The 15877-nt window shown below is 46.7% G+C and overlaps 1 protein-coding gene across 1 annotated transcript; it reads right to left on the reverse strand.

The window, feature by feature from the left end:
- Positions 1-1797: 1797 nt before the first annotated feature.
- PTK6 (protein tyrosine kinase 6) lies at positions 1798-15660 on the reverse strand. The gene is made up of 8 exons (XM_088153739.1): positions 14771-15660; positions 13674-13795; positions 12053-12216; positions 9800-9953; positions 8494-8655; positions 6817-6998; positions 5212-5365; positions 1798-2836 (listed from the first exon to the last, which is right to left on the reverse strand). The coding sequence occupies exons 1-8, from the start codon at positions 15007-15009 to the stop codon at positions 2640-2642; spliced, it is 1374 nt and encodes a 457-aa protein (XP_088009865.1). The 5' UTR covers positions 15010-15660; the 3' UTR covers positions 1798-2639.
- Positions 15661-15877: the final 217 nt, after the last annotated feature.

Genomic DNA, 15877 nt, shown 5'->3' on the forward strand with positions numbered 1-15877 from the left:
CAAGATGGAAAGTGTGGTTGGAGGACTTCAAGTCCTTCTGCTGTTGAGGCCCCAGCATCCAACAGATCATGTTCTCCCAAATGAAATGGATCGATTGATTCTGTGCTATCACGTCTCCAGCTATGATGAATATGGCATTTCCTTACAGATGTGTTTGGCGCAACACTCAGAATTCCCAGCCAGAACCATGACTGGGCTTTTGGGGCTGAGAGGATAAGAACTGTGTTGCACTGGGGAACAGCCCATCATAAAAAAAAGCCCAAACTCTCAGTTGCTAGTTAGACTGAGATGTTGCTCTTCCTCCAGGAGTACAAAAGAGCATACATAGCACTCCCTTTTTCCCTTACTAGGTTGGTTGGATGGACTCTCACCATCTAAGGCCAACATCTTGACTGCAGCCCCACACTCTCATTTTTGAGCATGAAGCTGTACAATTTTCTTGGGTGGCTGAAGGATGCTCCCTCACCCAGGCGTATTTCATTGCTCCCTTTTTCCAAGTAGGCGTATCACGGATCTCTTTCCTTGAAAACACACCCAACCGCAGAAACCTAAAACCTGCCAAGCCAGTAACCTATCCACGTTCACCCTAAGAAGGACACGATTCAACCCCCGCCCCCCAGCAACCTGTTGGCCAAAACTGCTTCAGGAGATGCTTCTGACAAAGGTAGGGAAAGACGACCTCGAACCCACAGGCCAGCCAGCCAGTTCTTCTGCCCTAGACATTTTGAAAAAGCAATCAGAAGGGGAAGAAAACTCCAGAATTGTCTCTGCCATGTTTTTAGCACCCTCTGGCGGAAAAAGACCAAGAAACAACCTTGGTCTCACCAACCTTGGCTGAATTCATTCACTCCATGAGCTTCTCAAGATCCAGTTCCCAGGACACTGAACTTGGTTAGTGAGTTAAGCCATTTTCTGGATGTTTCTGGTGTAAACTAGTTTTAGCTTTGTTTCTGTTTCTTATCTCCTAACTTACCCTTCCTTCCTTCCTTCCTTCCTTCCTTCCTTCCTTCCTTCCTTCCTTCCTTCCTTCCTTCCTTCCTTCCTTCCTTCCTTCCTTCCTAATGCTTCTTGCTCTTGTTCTGCACTGGGCATAATATGCCTTAATCCAAACGGGAAGAACTTGTTGGGTATGCATGGATGTATGTTGGCCTAATGGGAAGAGAAAAAGATGCCTGAATTTCTTTGCCTATTTAAAGCAGTTGCTTCAAGCAGGGTGAGCCACGATGGCACGAAAAACGCGGGTTCCACTGCCCAGAGACAAATGGATTGTGGGTGGACCCTAACACCGGTTAGACATCTGGATTCTCGACTGAGCTCCATTATTCAGCAATATTTGCTGTCAGAAAAGCAAATTATTAGGGGATGGTAAAGGCCAACCTGATCCGGTTCTCAGGGCAAGCGTCTCTGATGGACCTGGTCAGTGTCTGTCTGGAGGAGAATCGTGGTTTTATATTTACCTACATGAAGGAATAGAGCTTCAACATCCTTCCAGTCATCTCCCTAATGCAGAGGGTTCATGATTCCCAAATTCCTTCACAATTTCTATTTTACTAGTTCTTGCAAGGAGATATACTGACATCATACCAAGCATCCCTCTTGTAACCCCAGATCTTTGAAGCTAGATAGAATTTCATTGCACTTAATTTTATTATAAACTTCTAAAGCTGTGTTTCTCAACCTTGGCAACTTTAAGAGGTCTGGACTTCAACTCCCAGAATTCCCCAGCCAGCATGGCTGGCTGGGGAATTCTGGGAGTTGAAGTCCAGACCTCTTAAAGTTGCCAAGGTTGAGAAACACTGATCTAAATGATTGGTTAGTGGTACATATTTCTGTTTCTCTGACAAAATGCTCTCAGCACCAAATTCATCAGCATTCATTTTACTTCCTCCAAATATCTTTACCTATAACTCTTCCGCCAACAGGAAGACGGGAACAGAATCCAACACGTCTGGAGGGCTTAACCTTCAGAAAGACCCTTTCCAGGGTCAGATTCACACACCCTTCTTCACCTTAAACCCAGATTAACAAGCAACACGTCCTGCAATCTTGTCACAAGCTCTGCCAAAATAAATAAACCATTGGATGGCTTCACAGGCTTCGTCCACCCAACACGGTAAGACAGTGGCTGGATTCCCACAACTGGTGGAACCACAAACTCTAGTGTAATGCGTGTGGGATGGACAAGCCCTCCAGTCTCTGAGGCACATTGGAAATGTTCAAGATTGATCACAAAGATTGCAGATCCCAGAGGCACCGACAGTTACTTCAGGAAATACATGGACCCATCGTGGTTCCTGCTTCACTATTTCTGGTCCAGTCCATACAGCAAACATCCGACACAGATTTTTGTCTTGCAATTAATGGCCTCTCTATCCACAGAGAGATTCGTGGAGGTTGCGGGTGCAGATGTTGTGTTGCAAAGTGCAATCCAAGACCACAAACCTGAGTCACGCCCCATTGGATCTTCCAAACTCCCTATTTTACCCTCTGGTTAAACCTGGATCCTTCTCCTTCCTTCCCAACAGGGCTGAGGGTGGTATCATTTTTCAGTAGCCCCGATCTGCCCCTCTGCCCCTTATACGTAGGTGAATGTCAGTAGGCGGGAAGGTTCAACTTCTCCCCAAGCGTTTAAGGCGATTTTAAGAGAGGGCTTCGAAGTTCTCGTAGCTGGTGAAATTCTGGAGGAGTTCTCTGATGTTCGTGAAGTTCGGCCTCTGGCTGGGATCGAGTTGCCAGCATTTGCCCATGATGGCGTACATGGTGGGGGGGCACTTGGGCGGGCAGGGCATCCGAAAACCATTTTGAACGTGGGTGAGCACCTCCCAGTTGCTCATGCCTGCGGAACAGGGTGGAAACGGCCGCGTTAAGGGTCATAGAAAATATATAATTGCAGACGTTTAAAGCATCAAATAAAAACAGTTAAGTAGCAGTTAGCGATTGGGGAAAGAAGGAGAAGAGAAGAGAAGAGAAGAGAAGAGAAGAGAAGAGAAGAGAAGAGAAGAGAAGAGAAGAGAAGAGAAGAGAAGAGAAGAGAAGAGGGGTGAAAAGAAAAAAAGTAGAAGGGGCTGCTTGACTGTTTTATAGGGAATTTTTTTCTTTTCAGTTTTCTGATTTTTTTAAAAATTTGCTGTGTTAAAATTCGCCTTTTGAATTCTCGGTTCAACCCCCACCTTCGTGTAAAGCTTATGCAGCAACAGTAATAACATTCATTAAAAAAAAACCAACAATATTGATGAATCAGGGGCTATACTGCCATGTATGTAATTCTATGTATGTATGCTATTCCTTCCCCCCCTTTTTTTCTTTGTTTTGTTTTTCCCAGTGGCTTTTAATATATTTAAAAATACATGTAGGAAGGGAACTAAATTTCCAGCAGGGGTGTTGCCAGGGAGGGGTCAAAAACATCAAGATGGTCGCTGAGATGGTGGAATCAAAACTCTGCTTGGTTTTTATGTGAGTGCGAGGTGGACACCCCGATTTCAAATTAGTCCATCAGACAAGATGGTAAAGGAAAAGACCAGCAATTTCCAGTGTGTGTCTAAGCAAAAAGGTGGGCCTTGCATTGCGATCTTCTGTCTGCCATCTTGACAATTTTAACACACACCCTCTGGGTAAACTGTTTTCAAGTCTAACTTGAGTCCTAGTGTGAGATGACTGGCACATCCATGAAGTATAGAAAGTTTCCCACTGCTGCATTCTGGGATTTTTTAATTTACTTCCCAGTCTGGTCTACAGTTCTGGGATCTCCTCTTGGTCTCTCATCCCAGGACAACCAATTCTACTTTGCGTTCTGGGATGAACCAAGGTTGAGTAGGTGCTTCTACCTGTTGAATACAGTAATGGAGAAACTCTCTCAAGTGGGGTTCTAAGTTAGCTCCAAGACTAACCAGGACGGATCCAACTTGGTGTAATCAGCTGTGGTTGGCAGTGCTCAGCTAACCATGGCTGATTACAACAAGTTGGATCAGGCTTGGTTAGTCTTGGAGTAACCACCAGCTGTAATTTGGTGTTATTGCAGTTCTAGAAATCATGGACCTTAATTCACAGTACCACCCCGACAGTTATTGTTATTATTAATTTTATTATTAATATCCCACCTTTATTTTGCACAACTCAAGGAGGCACTCATAACTAACACTCCTTCCTCTTATTTCACTGCAAAACAACACCCCCGTAAGGTGGGTTGGTCCGAGAGAGGGGGGCCAGCCCAAAGCCACCAGTCAGCTTTTGTACCTAAAGGAGGACTAGAACTCATGGTCTCCCATGAGTTAAATTAAAATTCAATCCCATTCATATTACTGTCATTGTGATTGGATTTCTAACATCCTTCCATCCACGTGGATCATGCTTTTCAGACGAACATGAGCAAAAAGCTAATCTTATCATTTAGATTTTTGACAGGGGAGGAGACAAGAGGAACAGAACATACCAGCCCAAGGTTTTTTGCCACCACAGAGACTACCCCAGTTTTATTTCCCTGTTTCTCTTCCCTTTAACCCAGTCTTTCTCAACCTTGGCCGCTTGAAGATGTGTGGACTTCAACTCCCAGAATTCCCCAGCCAGCATGGCTGGCTGGGGAATTCTGGGAGTTGAAGTCCACACATCTTCAAGCGGCCAAGGTTGAGAAACTCTGCTTTAACCACATCATCAATTTCATTGCACCATTGCTTTTAATGAATACCCGTCTTCGCATTTAGTGGAGTGGCTTGTGCAAAAAGGCTGCGCTTCTGCTTCGTGCAATGGTGCAAAACGGCGATGCTCCACATAGGGGAGGCTTTACACAAGGGAAGCCACGTGAAGTGACAGCTGGGCTTTGTTAGAAGGAGGGGAACACACTGCTTTTCAAGCCAATTCTGATTTATTTGAAGCACCAACCCGGGAAATCATCTTTTCCATGCATTGCGTGTGAGTTTTAGAAATCTGAATTCGGCACCGACATGAAACGCGTGAACGTTCATTCTGCAGGTTCCAGCCTTGACCAGACTTTTCAAACGCAGGTTTTACTTCTAGGCGATAACAGAACCCTTCCAGAAATGGGGTCCCCCCCCAAATAGTCTTCAAATGCTTTAAAGTTTTTTTAAAACATGCATGTCGGAAGTTAGCACTCCCTGAAACCTAAAGGAGGCTAATCCCACAGGTCACAAAGGGATCCGGATGGGAGAAGCTGGTCCTGAGAATCTACCACCCAACTCCCTGCTCTTGCCCCAGTACCTGGATACGGGTTCTGGCCCCGAGTCATGATTTCATACAGGAGGATGCCGAAGGACCACACGTCAGACTTGATGGAGAAGCAGCTGTGGGAGATGGCTTCTGGGGCTGTCCATTTGTAAGGAATTTTGTGTGAGTAAGAGTGGTAAATATCATCCTGCAAACAGAGAAGCACGCCGTGATCCAGGTTGCACGGGGCCGTCGGAAAACTTGACATTCCGTGTTGCCCAAAAAGGGTCTGCAGAGACAACGGCCTGCCAGGACAGGAGGTGCGGTGCCACGGTCCACACTCTGCCCCTTCTGTACGTGCGTGTTACGGAGATGTTATATCCTATATCTTTCCCTCTTAATTTGTTATTTTTATGCTCTCGTTTCCCTGGCTTTCCTCACGTCCCTTGCTTTCTTCATGAGGTTTTAGAAAAGGATGGATCTGCCTCCATATTTTTATCCTTCTTGCTCCTCAACCCTTGAATTTCCCTCCTGCTTTTCCATCGTTCTTCCAAAGCACCCCCAGCATTACTGGATCTTCCTCCCCACACAAAGAGATTAAATCTTTCAGATGGATCTCAACCAAGGTTGGTCCTTCCCTGATCACAAGCCCACATCAATCCTTCTTTGATACACCCTTCAAGGCTTTTGCTAAGTGCCTAGATCACAGTAAGTAACGTGAATCCTTGTGTCTAGCCGTCCTCCTAATCACCACTAATAGCTCAACCTCTTGAATACTAAAACCTCACGAGGATGTTCTCTTGCAGTTGCTTCTACTTCTGTCGCCACTGCCCTACTGATTTAAAGTTTATCTGCGTACAAGAAATGTATGCACGCTTGTATCCGAGAGAGAGTGTGACAAGACGGAGGTCTATGTGAAGCTTCTTCCCAACTCCATAATTTAAAATGAAGCACCCTGGCCTTTTGCCCTGCCTGCAATTTTTTTTTATTAATTAATTTATCTATCAAATTTATATATGTTGCCCATCTCACTATACAGGTGACGCTATACAGATTTCCTTGACGTTAACCAGTGCCTATTTTTATTCCTTCCTTCCTCGATCTGTAGTTGAAAAATTACGCTTGGACGAATTCTCCACAGTCAGCCATGTGGGCTGCCAATTCCAGCTGTTACATCCTCAATATCTCTGGAGGCTGAAGCCATCTTTGAACAATCTGTTTATTGGTCAAGTCAAGCTGACCGATCGCCACCCCTCAATACAGTATAACTGTGCCTAACTTGTTCCAAATAAGTATAGATAGATAGATGTCACTTTATTCCATTTTATTTTAACCTACTTCTATCTATTCTATCCGTTTCTGTTTTAGCTTCATGCCTTAGTTTTAGAGAAATAATATTCTGTTTTTTGGGTCCTAGAGACGTAGCGTTCAGTGGTAACAACAGTGACAAAACTATTCTTATTCTTTTAGCTTCTGTTTTATGTCGGTCCTCCTCTTTTACTTTTAAACAGTTTGTTCTTTGTTTCATTCTGTGGTAGTCTTTGACTGAAATAAAGTTTGATTTGACTTGATTTATTCATTACCCATCCCTCAATTTGGCCTTTGGGTCCTGCTTTCCTTTGTCGATGCTTTTCCAGGCCCAGAAGGACGGAAACGTACCTTGATCAGCCTGGCCATTCCAAAATCTCCCACTTTGCAGATGTTGTTTTCTCCCACCAGGATGTTCCTGGCAGCAAGATCTCGATGGATGAAATTTTGGGATTCGAGGTAGCTCATCCCCTCGGCCACTTGGGAAGCCAAGCTGACCAGCTCCACCACTTCCATCTGTCTCCCTTCAGAACCTGGGGAGAAGGAGGCGGCAACATCTCCATGAGCACATCTCGGGCCACACGTGCCTTCGAAACGTTTCACTCCCCTTTTTCAAGGAAGGCTACAAGAGACCTCCTCATGGCTGTGGAGTCACGGGGAGGCAACCCAGTGCCCAGGGGCACCAACAGGCCACTCGCACTGCTTTGAGCACCCAACGTGCGCCAAAGGTTTCCAGTCTGGAAATCAAATGGAGCTGGACACTTTCCGTACGATTGGCACAGCCCGCCTGAATTCAAAGCATTGGGAATTAGAAACTTTTTTGTGTTTGAAATAGGGTCTCCTGACCTGGACGGATTTCAGACCTAAAACACTTTGCCCACCTTGGCACCACCCTCAGCAGACTTTTTGCCCGGCCTCCCCTGTTGTTGTTTTTTTTTACATCCTTTCAATTAAAAGAGCAGGGGTATCTACAGGGTGTGTGTGTGTGTGTGTTTAAAGTGAAGATGACTCCATGCCGCGCCACTGAAGTCTCATCCGTATTTATTTATTTATTTATTTATTTATTTATTTATTTATATATATATATTTCAAACTGGCCTTGCGCAGAACCCCACCCAATTCTCATGGAATCCTAGGAAACTCCTGATTTTTAAAAATTTTTATTTTTGAAAATGCCTTTTGAGTCTGCTAAGGTCCTTAGGCAGAAAAAAAAAAGCTGATAGGAGGGTAGGATGGGGGCTGCAGCCCAAATTTTATTTGAGAAGGTGTTCAGAAAAAGGGCAAAGAGAAGCTGAGATGTTGGGAAACGTCTTGGGAAGACGAGAGAACATGAGAGAGAAAAAGCTCGGCCAGGTGGCTATCCAATTTCCAGATGTGCTCACTGGAACCCAAAAATTACTTTCCCACTGGTGTACATGACAGCGCATGCTCACGTGGGGGGGGGGGAGGAATGAAAAACTATGGATCATGACATGCCAACCCTTTCCACGTTATCCAGGTCATGCCTGGGTTGTTGCAGCCCATGAAAACATGAAAGGGCGAGACCTCGTGATGGAGGTGTACAAAATTATGCATTCTGAGTGGACTAGGAGAAGCCATCGTCCCCCTCCCTGAAATATTAGAACCAGAGGTCACCCAAGGAAGTTGATCCCTGGAAGAATTAGGACAGACAAAAGGAAATATGTTTTTATACCTCACGTAATTCAACTTTGGAATCTGCTACCCTGGGAGGGGGCGCTGGCTGCCAGCTTGGCTGGTGTCTGAAAAGGGTTGGAAGTCTTGGGGATCCACGGATCTTAGCTTTGACGGCCGCCGGCTGCCTCTGAAGGGCATCGGCTGGTGGGCTTCCTTGGGTAGCTGGCTGGCCGCTGGGAGAAGAGACGGCTGGACGAGACGGGGTGACCCTGCAGGGCTCCGCTGATGTTCTCACGATGCGCTTCATGTCATTGGGGTAAAATCTTGGCTTTGCGACAGATACCCCCAGATGAGGGTGTGGGGCCAGGGGAAAACCGGAGGGGAAGGCCTTACCTCTCAGGAACGCCAGCAAATTGCCTTTGCTCATGATCTCCGTGATGATGTAGATGGGATCCCCCAGGGAGCAGATGGCGTAGAGGAAGAGGATGTTCTTGTGCTTCAACAGCTTCAGGGCCTCGATTTCGTTTTTGAGGGTGTCCTGGCACGTCAGGTCAGCTGCGGGGGGAGAAAAAGCAACGGTAAACTCCGTTCCGACGTCGCTTGCAGACGTCAAACAAATGATGTCCCACCCATCACGGCATCGGCAAGCAAAGGGCACCGGGGCATAATTACCCAACTCACATCACTTCTGCAAGGGTATCGCGATGGGTGTGTGGTTATGGTGGCTCCTCTCGGACCACCACGCACCCCTCTGAGTTCTCAAACCCCCTTACTTCTGATACATGAAGCTAGCTGGTTGGCTTATTCTGCAAATACAACCTTTCGTTTTCTTGGTCTGTACTGCTTCCTGTTTTTTTAAATCTGCAAAAAAAAATCTTTTTCCTGGATCTTCCATGAGGACTAGATGATTGCAATGTTTTATATTATCATTATATACGACTCTACCTATGGCAGCGGTCCATATAAGATGCTCTATCAAGGTGATGTACATTTTAAAAAGGGCTTTGGGTTGCAGAAACCAAATACAGGTAGTCCTTGCTTAATGACCACAATAGGGACCGGAAAATTGGTTGTTAAGCGGGGGCAGTTGTTAAGCAAATTGGACCCAATTTTAAACCCTCCTTTGCAGCAGTTGTTAAGCAAATCATGTGGTTCCCATTGATTTGGCTTGCCGGAAGCCGGCTGGGAAGATCGCAAATGACGATCATGTGACCCTGGGATGCTGCAACCGTCATAAGTACAAGCTGGTTGCCAACTGCCTGGATCATGATCACATGACCACAGGGGTGGTCGGATGGTCATAACTTTGGGCACTGGTCGTAAGTCACTTTTTTAGCACTGTTGTAACTTCGAATGGTCACTAAATGAATGGTTGTTAAGCAAGGACTACCTGTAAGGATTTGCAAATAGATTCCGAAGGGTGGCTTTTCCAATACAAAAATGTTCCCTCTCATGATGAGTTGGGGGGGCTGGGGGAGAAAGAGCGCTGCTGACCAGCTGTTGAGAAGCAGAGTAAATAGACGGGGAGGGATGGAGGGGCATCTGCAGGGAGAGTCAAAAAAGTCAAGATGGCCCATGCAGAATGTCTATAGAAAAGGGGTGGGGCTTCATTGGCATGGCCACCCCCTTCCTCTGCACGAAACGCCCCAGCAGAAGGACCACGTCACCTGCCCTTTCCGCTCTGCAGCTCGGCTCTTACCTTTCGACAACACCTTGACAGCGACCTTCACTTTGTCCTTCCAGAGCCCCTCGTAGACTTCTCCAAAGTAGCCCGCACCCAGCTTCTGGATCAGCCGAAACTCTTCTTTCGGCCTCTCCCAGTCGTCCCAGTGGGGCATGGTGTTTGGCTGCGGCTTGGGACAAAACGAAGTCGAAACGGGCTTATCTTTCTCCACGGGTTTATTGCAGCTTTTGTCCTTGAAACCGCCCCTCCTCTTCCCCTGCTTTTTTGCAAGAAAAGCAGTAACGGCTGCACCCCTCTGTTTTCTGCATGCATTTGGGGGATGCTTAATGCTGAAACGGTTGAACGGTAAGCGACAAACCTCTTTTCCGGCACTCTTTTAAACAGTACAGTAGTTTTCATGGCTGTACCCCCGTTTTGAAGATTTTTAAAGTTTGCCTTGAGGAATGTCAGCTAGCCAAACGTTAGCTTGTGAGACAGGTTTAAGGGTTTGCTTAAGATCCTTACATTCCTAAACCATCTAATGATAGCCAGCAGGGATCAGCTTCCCTGTTATAGCCCTGATTGACTGCTACCTTCATCAAAGCAGCTGCTAAGGCAGTGTTTCTCAAGCTTGGCCACTTTAAGATGGGTGGACTTCAACTCCCAGAATTCCCCAGCCAGCATGGCTGGCTGGGGAATTCTGGGAGTTGAAGTCCACCCTTCTTAAAGTGGCCAAGCTTGAGAAACACTGTGCTAAGGTTAGCAGAGCGCCACCTGGTGGAGACATCGATCAGCTCAACTCCAGGGCTGTACCACAGCAGGGCCCGTTTGAGGGGGGTGGGATTGCGGGAAAAATGTTGCTTAAGATCCTCAGGCACAAAAATATATTTAAAAATGTAAACATAAAAAATAGAAAGGCCTCCAAATATTCCAGTCCACTCATTCCGAAGGAGCTACAGGGATCACAGAAGGAAAACTAGAGACTCACCCCCTGGCTGTATTTTTTGTACCCCTGTTCTAGGGAGTCCCTGGGGAGGCTCTTTAGAACATATGTATTTTTAGTATTAAAATAGTGAAATATAAACGAAAAAAGTCAGTGCTTCTCAAACTTGACATCTTTAAGATGGGTGGACTTCATCTCCCAGAATTCCCTAATCAGCATGTGTGGACTCCAACTCCCAGAATTCCTCAGCCAGGATGGCTGACTGGGGAATTCTGGGAGTTGAAGTCCATCCATCTCAAAGTTCCTGAGGCTGAAAAGCACTTCTCTAAGGTGAGAACCCCAGGTCTGAACGTACTGGCAATTAATAAACATTAATTTACAGGTCTGTTGCAATGAAATCATGCCAGCCAATGACAAAATCAGGCTAAACTGGGGGAGACCCAGATTCCTGGGGTGGAAACTCACTGGCTGGGTTTGCCCTGCTTAACCGGTCAGGTAACAATCGAGCTGGTGCATCCACAAAGCTAAATTAGTTTTAAACTAAGGTGTGTGCGTGCCCGCATGTGTGTGCGCTGCTGTACCAACCAGTAAGCAAGCAGAGCCCTTTGTACAAACACAGCCCCACCGGGATCAGTGTCTGCCCACCTATTTTACGGGGGGCGATTCCTGGAGAAGTGAGAGGAGAAAATCTCATCCATGCAATTGCCTCGTGATTTATTCGACTTATATCTCTGCCGTGCCAGCATGCCTACACGGCACTCCCTCCTCTTTCCCCCAACAAGAACCCTGTGGAGTTGGCCAGGCTTAGAGAAAGTGACTGGCCCAAAGTTTGTTTATCTATTTATTGGATTTCTCTCCCGCCCATCTCCCCTACAATAGGGGACTCTGGGTGGGTTACAAAGAGATTAAAACTATAAATATATATAAAATACATCCCATATATACAATTAAAACAATACTAGAAACAAAAAATCCAAGAAGATGGTTATCCACTGAATTTCGGTGGACAGGGTGGGGTGGGGGGCTAGACTTTGTGTCAGCTGGAAACCTTAACAGTTATGCCACACTGACAACCTTGAATTCCCAGGAGGAGGAGGAATGAATCTAACAACTGCCTACAGTACAGTACACACTTAAGAACGATGCAGATAAAGTGCAATGGGTGCATGCAACTGGTACGTGCAACCGGTGCACGGAGCTGGTGCACGCAACCGGTGCATGCCTCGCGCAGCTGACCCACGCAAACTCCGGACCTTTTAAAAAAACAAAACAAAACAGCACCTCCTTGTCCCCAGCTGAAGATCAAAAAATTCAGCAGCTGGATTCTGTGCCCGGCCCCCTCTCACCTTGTAGCAGGGAGCCAAAAGCCTCAAGCTGCGCGTGAGAACCTTCTCCTTATAGCAGGCAACCAGGGCCAGCAGGTCCGGGAAAGACCTTGTCCCATTCATGTAGAAACCGCCCTCGCCGTTCTGCAAGATCTTGTAGTGCCTGGCCAGGGAGCCATCACGGACTGTGAAATGAGGGAAAGGAGATTTAAAACAAAGGGGGGGCACAGGAACCCCCTCTCCTTAAAGGTTTTGGTCTCTTCCTGTTCCCCTAAGAGCTGGAGCGATGGGGGGCCAGGGGCCAGCTTGCTGGGGGCCGTGCTGCTGAGAACAGCCAAGGAGGCGTTTTGCAGAAAACTTCTATTTTTGCCTTTGAAGATAACACATCCCATTTGCAATGGGTGGGGGAAAGAAAACGGAGTGGTCCCACGGGTAAGGGGTGAAGAGAGTCCTGGTAGAAGAGGGTTGTCTAGGAATTGAGCATAAGACAATATCTAGCCGGCCGTGACCGACCGTAAGATCAGACCTGGGTTGTACTTGGATGGGAGACCACAAGGAAATCCTCCAGGCCAGGAGGTGGGGCTGCAAAATCAAAACATTATCTTGGAAGAAAGTGATGACAAACCTCTCCGGCACCGTTGCCAAGAAAACAAGGGCGTGTGCCCAAGGCCGTCCCCAGCCTCTTTGCCTTTAGGAAATTTGCAAGGGGACCCAGAAATGCCTTTGAAAATTTTCCCAATTTTTGCGAAGTTTGAATTGCCCTTGGGGAATAGGAGCGATTGCTCTATATTTAAAAAAAAAAACCTTTGGCATCTATTTTAATGAAGTCCTTAGTTCAGTGTTTCTCAACGTCTGCAACGTGAAGATGGGGGGACTTCAACTCCCAGAATTCCCCAGCCAGCCATGCTGGCTGGGGAATTCTGGGAGTTGAAGTCCCCCCATCTTCACGTTGCAGACGTTGAGAAACACTGCCTTAGTTTAACATTGACCATGCAACAGAAGCCCCACCTGTTTGATGCCTTAATCAAACAAATGATGACTTAATAATAATCAAATGATGACTTAATAATAATCAAATGAGGACTTAATGCCCCTCAAAACTTTTGCAAAGTTGGCTTTGTTTCGAATTGGAACCCGCTGTTGTACTTTTTGCTTGACACTGAAAGAAAAGAAACTTTAACTTCGGGTTTTGATGGTTGATATTCTTTACGGTTGTAGAAACACTTTGCATTAGTCTGGAGTAAGAGGCGAATATAGTATATATTTGTACCTGTACCAAAGAAAGTCAGAAATTATTCTTTTTTTTCCTTTTTCACTTTTTCTTTTCCGCACTTTAAATTTTGTTCTTTTCCTGATCTTTTTCTTTTTCAACCCTTTCGCCCCCCTCTTTCTTATATTTTATTTTTTGTGGAAACTCAATACAGTTCTTTTCAGGGAAAAAAGAAAGGACATAAAATTCTGCAAACTCTGGCCCGAGGAAATGTTTTTCTCCTTCCTTTCGCTTTCGGTTTTCCGTCCCTTCTTAGAAGCCATTTTAGCGGGGGATCCGGATCTCGATTTCTATTCTGATTTCCAAGCTGAATCTCCAGGCACAAACTGAGAAACGAACTCAAGAATACCCCCTTGCAGCCCAAAGCCTTACCAGAAAGCACATAGTCTGCCCCACTTTTCTCACTGATACGGATCAGGAAGGCCCCGGATTTATTCTCTTCGGACATCAGCCGAAGCACCGCTTCAGAACGGGAGATTTGCCCAAAGAACCATCTATGGGGACGGCAGAAGAAGAAGAAAAAATGGCAGGATGGGTCAGACCCTCGCCCACCTATTCTAAGGATCCCTTTGCTAAGGGGGATGAGCCCCAGCAGGGGCTGATGGGCTGGAGAACCCTGTATTCCTCCCCTCCAGAGCAGGCAGTTTCTCTGACAGATCTCTGTGCCCGCCGCTTCCACCGGAATGCAGCTTGGCTGGCTGGCTTGAGTTATCTGCAGCCTGGTCTCTACGTGTGGCAGTAATTTATTGATTTATTTACTTATCCAATGTATACGCCGCCCATCTCCCTATACAAGTGACTCTAGGTAGCTTATGCATAAAACATGATAAAAACAATAAAAAATCTTTCACACACACACACACAGAGTTGAAAGATGAGGGAAGCGTCATCAAATCGCCAACCACCCCCATGTGTAGCACAGGGTGGATTTTACAGCAGGGGAGTTGTGGGGCTGGGAGGAAAAATTGGGGGAACTAGTGTTTGGGGAGCACTTCTTGGAAAACAAGCTGCATGAAAAAAAAAATGCTCTGGAAAAGATGTTGGTAACGCTCAGAAGCTGGAGAAAAGATTCCCACGCTGGTGTGGGTTGGGAAACTTTGACCTCCCAGTGTTTTTCAGCCTTAGCAACTTGAAGATGTGTGGACTTCAACTCCCAGAATTCCCCAGCCAGCCTTGCTGGCTGGGGAATTCTGGGAGTTGAACTCCACACATCTTCAAGTTGCTGAGGCTGAAAAACCCTGCTTGAGCCTCTCTGGGTGTGCCTCCCCTAGTGATGACTCAAGCCGCCTGTAACAAACATCTGGGTCTCAAGTCCCGCCCCCCCAGCCAACCGAGCCTTGATTGGCAGAGAACAGCCGATTCGAACTCCATAACTCTGGGGAGGTGGGCGGCATATAAATTGAATAATATCTAAAAGCCCCTGATGATTTTCGGAGCTCACCAAGGCTTTGCAACCAGCTGCTACTTACGGCTCGGTCTCCACCGTCTCCTTCTTGGCGAGGTAGCTGTAGGGCACGTAGCCTTCCTCGCACCCTGCGCCCAGAGCATCCACCTGCTTGGCCCAGCACCATTCCCCGGTCTTCTCTATCACCTGGAACAAGTCCCCGGCTTGAAAGCTGAGCTCCGTCTCGGTCCGCGCTTGGAAGTCCCACAAGCTGGTGTAAAGAGCCCGCCGGGCTCCTGGCCCTTGATCGGGCGGGCAGGCCATGGCCAGTGCGGGAAGCGCGGCGGGCAGGAGTCCTCGAGATACGGCCAGCCGGCCTCCTGTCCGTCTTCCCAGCCGCAAATCTGGATCACGTCGGCATTGTTTCACAGCCCTCCTTGATTGCAGCACAGGAGTTTCTCGGAAGTGCTCGGAGGCGTCTTGCCGAAGCAGGTGTGTGCTGCCAAGTGCAAGGTGTGCAACCTGGAGAGGAGGGAGGGAAAGGAGGGGAGAAGGAAGGAGGAAAGTCCCTTTCTGCTTCCGACTGCTAAACAAAGCCCGACCGGCATTCCAGCCCAGCCCCTTCTTGCTTCTCCAATGGACTTCTTTTAAAGTTGTTGTTTTTTTTTAAAGTTTTTCCAGTAAGGTGAGAAAGGAATTTGTAAGGTGGGGATGCTGTTAGGGAAAGGGACCACTCTTCCACTCATTCGGTTTTGCGGTTTTTAATGATTCGGGTTGTGATCCTTTTGGATTATTTGGTGTAGGGTCCTATTTAAATGTGGTGCGCCATCCAGCGTGAGATGGGCGGCTCTATAAAGGTACCCAATGAATGAATGAATCCATTTAAAACAAAAAAGTTCAGAACACTAAAGAAGAAAACATCGAAACAGACCGAAGCACAAAACTGAAAAAAAAAATCAAAAGAGAAAAATCGAAACAATAAAAAATCAGAACAAAACATCAACACATCAAAAAATTAAAAAAAAAATAGAAAGGAGATAACGCTAGATAAAAAATACACAACCAAGATCTTTTTCTGACACGGAGACACGCTGGCTGGGGAATTCTGGGAGTTGAAGTCCACGTGTCTTAAAGTTGCTGAGGTTGAGAAACGCTGGTCTACATCAGCTGTTCGCAAAATTTTGCTCTCAGG

This window comes from Python bivittatus, unplaced genomic scaffold, assembly GCF_059951505.1.
Source record: "Python bivittatus isolate LINGU-HERP-01145 unplaced genomic scaffold, Pbiv_v1 ctg000700_np1212, whole genome shotgun sequence".
NCBI classification, from domain to species: domain Eukaryota; kingdom Metazoa; phylum Chordata; class Lepidosauria; order Squamata; family Pythonidae; genus Python; species Python bivittatus.

Coding starts and splice junctions, on each gene's coding strand:
- PTK6 (XM_088153739.1), bottom strand. CDS start 15,009: ATGGCCTGCCCGCCCGATCAAGGGCCAGGAGCCCGGCGGGCTCTTTAC. Junction 12,217..13,673: donor GGCAGACTATGTGCTTTCTG/GTAAGGCTTTGG, acceptor CTCATTTCACAG/TCCGTGATGGCTCCCTGGCC. Junction 5,366..6,816: donor GAATGGCCAGGCTGATCAAG/GTACGTTTCCGT, acceptor CTCTGTTTGCAG/GATGATATTTACCACTCTTA.